Source organism: Buceros rhinoceros, unplaced genomic scaffold (genome assembly GCF_000710305.1).
Source record: "Buceros rhinoceros silvestris isolate BGI_N320 unplaced genomic scaffold, ASM71030v1 scaffold10163, whole genome shotgun sequence".
Classification (NCBI taxonomy): domain Eukaryota; kingdom Metazoa; phylum Chordata; class Aves; order Bucerotiformes; family Bucerotidae; genus Buceros; species Buceros rhinoceros.
This window is the reverse complement of record NW_010404230.1, coordinates 2,568-5,858: the sequence shown is the minus strand read 5'-3', so window position 1 is coordinate 5,858 and position 3,291 is coordinate 2,568. Positions and strand designations below refer to the sequence as shown.

The 3,291-nt window shown below is 36.7% G+C and overlaps 1 protein-coding gene across 3 annotated transcripts in view; it reads right to left on the bottom strand.

The window, feature by feature from the left end:
• The window catches only part of STAG2 (stromal antigen 2), a 37,977-nt gene that overhangs the window by 32,566 nt on the left and 2,120 nt on the right, over positions 1 to 3,291 (bottom strand). For all 3 annotated transcript variants that reach the window (XM_010133316.1, XM_010133318.1, XM_010133317.1), the window contains exons 3-4: positions 1,462 to 1,558; positions 293 to 369 (exon numbers count right to left, since the gene is read on the bottom strand). In XM_010133316.1, coding sequence (XP_010131618.1) covers positions 293 to 369; positions 1,462 to 1,558 — 174 coding nt within the window. The remainder of the gene's footprint in view (positions 1 to 292; positions 370 to 1,461; positions 1,559 to 3,291) is intronic.

Below are 3,291 nucleotides of genomic sequence, written 5' to 3'. Positions count from 1 at the left end.
GGAATGGGGACGCATCCCACACAGCCCCACAGTAGTAGGAGTTCCCACTATTCAAAAACTGAAAGTCAATATTGATTTCTTAATAAAACAAGTTACAGACACACAGAGCTTTACTTCCTAGTCTTGTAAGTTAGTAAATTAAGGGAGTTCAAGATTTTCCTTCATAAAAGTCCTATTATTTTTACAGCTGACCTTACGCTTGAAAGAAACCTGTAGCAACGTGATCCGGTAAGATTTAGACAGGTAAAATAGAAATTTATTATCAACACATTACAAGCACTTCATTAATTACCTCATCAAATTCTTCAGTCATTTTTCGGATTATTTCAGAGTTCTGCATATGTCGGAACATCTCTGCTGTAACGACGCCTACAATTTAGATATTAGATTATTAGCACGTTTCATCTGAAAGAGGTAGATGGCAGCTGACATGCTTCCTGCTATGATGTAAAAATGATCGACTCTCAGCTAACCTACAGATTATACATTTTTCATTTTGGCATCCACGTATAACAAGCATCAATACTTTTTCTCACATACATATGGGGTTTGGTATTAATCTTTTAAATGTGTACATGCACATAAACACATTCTCATTCACTCGTATTCAGAAGTCAAAGATACTTCTGCCAGACCTCTTCACCAGCCGAGACTACATTACTCTGACGTGACCTTTCAGGACTCAAGATGCTAAATGGTATAGGACAATTTTGAGCAGTTCTATTGCTACTTATTATCTTCTGCACTGCAATAAACACAGTGATTTCATACAATTTCTTTATGTCTTTGCCTCAAATTGTTCGAGTGTAAACAGTGATATAAAACCCAAACAGATCTCCTTAAGTTTACTGCATCTATACAGCAAAATTCATGACAAGGATCATCTCAGAAAGCATTAGAAGATTCTGTAGTTTTATCTGGTAACAATAATCGAAAGGTCACTGCTCTTGAACGCATGGATAACCTCTGAGGAATGCTGTTAGCTTTGTGGAGATTTATGCATGTTAAAAGTTTCTCAGGACAGAAAAACACTTGAGGAGAACAAATTAACTACTCTGTCAAGCACAGTGACACTGCGTACGGGTAAGTTACCTTCTCCGAGGTGAGGGGAAAAAGAACAGAGGATAAGGAAATGAGAAAAGAAATCCAGAAAATAAAGATGAAAATAAAACATGGAAATACAACCTTACTATGACAGGCTACCATGAAGCTGTCCAGAATATCTTTTAAATCATCCATCTCTACAAATGCTATGAAACACTCTTAAACCACTCAATGACAAGAAGCAGATAAAGCTTCCTGCTCCCACCTTCAGAAATAGTAGCTTAACTATAAGAACCTAATAACGTAAACTAGCTGTGGGGATGCGGTAGTACTACAGCATGTGTAGTATTAAAGCCAAAAATGAGAATCATACCATAACATTAATTAAATGGAAGAGCAAACATTTCTGCATCTTACCTTTGCAGCCTGAACACTGAATAAAGAAGTTAATGAGATCAAGAAGTGCTATATCTCTGTCATGTTTGTATGACTCTATCCAGTCATCCACTACAGACTGAAAAGAAACAAATAGAAAGGCACTTCTTAGTTTTCATAAACCGAAGACAGTCAGCTCTATTTTATTGCTTTCCAGTAAGTGATTATAGTTCCTTCCAGAAGTAACTTGAACTCTATGGGGTTTTTTAATACAGAACAAAATCTCTCCAATGATCCTTTACTGCCATAATATCAGTTTAAGAAAATAACCCATTTTATTTCATAAACACACAAAAGTACGAAACTGACACCTAAACATGAAGCACAGTAATACCATATATATTTTAGAAGTAACTTTTTTTTGAGGAAGACGACAAAAATAATTGGTACATTTTTTACAGAGGCAGGTTTTGCCTTTTTTTTTTTTTTTTTTTTTTTTTTTTTTTTTTTTTTTTTTTTCCTTTTCCAAAGTAGTGACTTCTCTAAAGATGCTGTTTGGGTGTTTAGTTCCAACAGCTACAATTCCCTGTGCTCTTCAAAACTGTTGCCTCTTTGATAAACTGTGCTCCACATACATTAGCCATAAATAGATGAACAGCACTGCACTGTATGGACATTCATTACTCTGCTTCCACTAAACCAAATAGGAACAAGAGCATTTTACTTAGAAACCTTAAAGGAAAGCAAATTAATAGCAAATTTGTGATAATGATTTTGAGAAAACAGAAATCATATGCAATTATTTTTAAACAATCATGTGTACTACTGCAGAAGTCATAAAAACATACACCAGACAATTAATTAACACATGCACAAGAGATCTGCTTTAGTATCAAGCTCTCATTTTGGAGTTTTTAATATGTTGATACCCTGCTCTAAAATCTAGAGTGATTCTAAATAAAGAGAGACGATGGAATAACTGTCAGTTAACTGAGTAATTGTCATTGAACTCCCAAAAGACAAATGGACTACGCAGCATCTCCAGTGCTAACTGTCTCATCTCTTCTCAGTGCTTACTCTCACAGGCAAGAATGCTGCAAGGACAAACAAAACATTGCCAAGCAGAAAAATTCCTGAACAGAGATACAGCTAAATCCCTCTTCCCTAAATGTCAGCCTGTTTATCGTATGATGCACAAATCTGTCATCAAGACAAGAAGAATGAAAACCTCAAAGAGAAACTGTCATAGTCTTCCCAGCAGATGCAGAATCTACAAGTCAGTATTGATTTGATGGATCTGTGGGGAGAGGTGCCAATAACCTAGGAAACATCTTAAATTAGGCCCATAAAGGTCACTGTGCAAGAACAGGATAATGTTAGGAACAGAATTTTCTTATTCCTTAATTTTAACAAAAAACATTGACTAAGATTCACGCTATTACGCAATCTGAAAGAGTAACCAGGCCTGGCAAAGGTCTGTTTTGCTCCTGGCATGTTTATGTTAAAGAGTTAAAATGTCATGAAGATACAACTGCTGATAACTGGCTGAAAACGCAGCACACACAGCAACAGTTCGAAAAGTATAGTTTTTCCACCTGCTCTGAAACACGGCAGGACAAAACAAATGACGGAAGTATCAGAGTTCCTCTGTGCAAATACATCGAAGTCATCTGTCCTTGTTCAAAAGTCTGAACTAAATTTCTGCCAAGGAATTCAGGCTTCAAGGTTCCCAGCTCTAACGGGAGACCACTTGAGAGCCCTGCCTATAGACTCAGCTTCCTGCAGGCCTTCACAGCAGCTGTAAGCTCTAGATTTTCAATCCCATGGATAGTCTTTCTTGGAGGCTGCTGAGGAGTCACATGATTGAGTCAG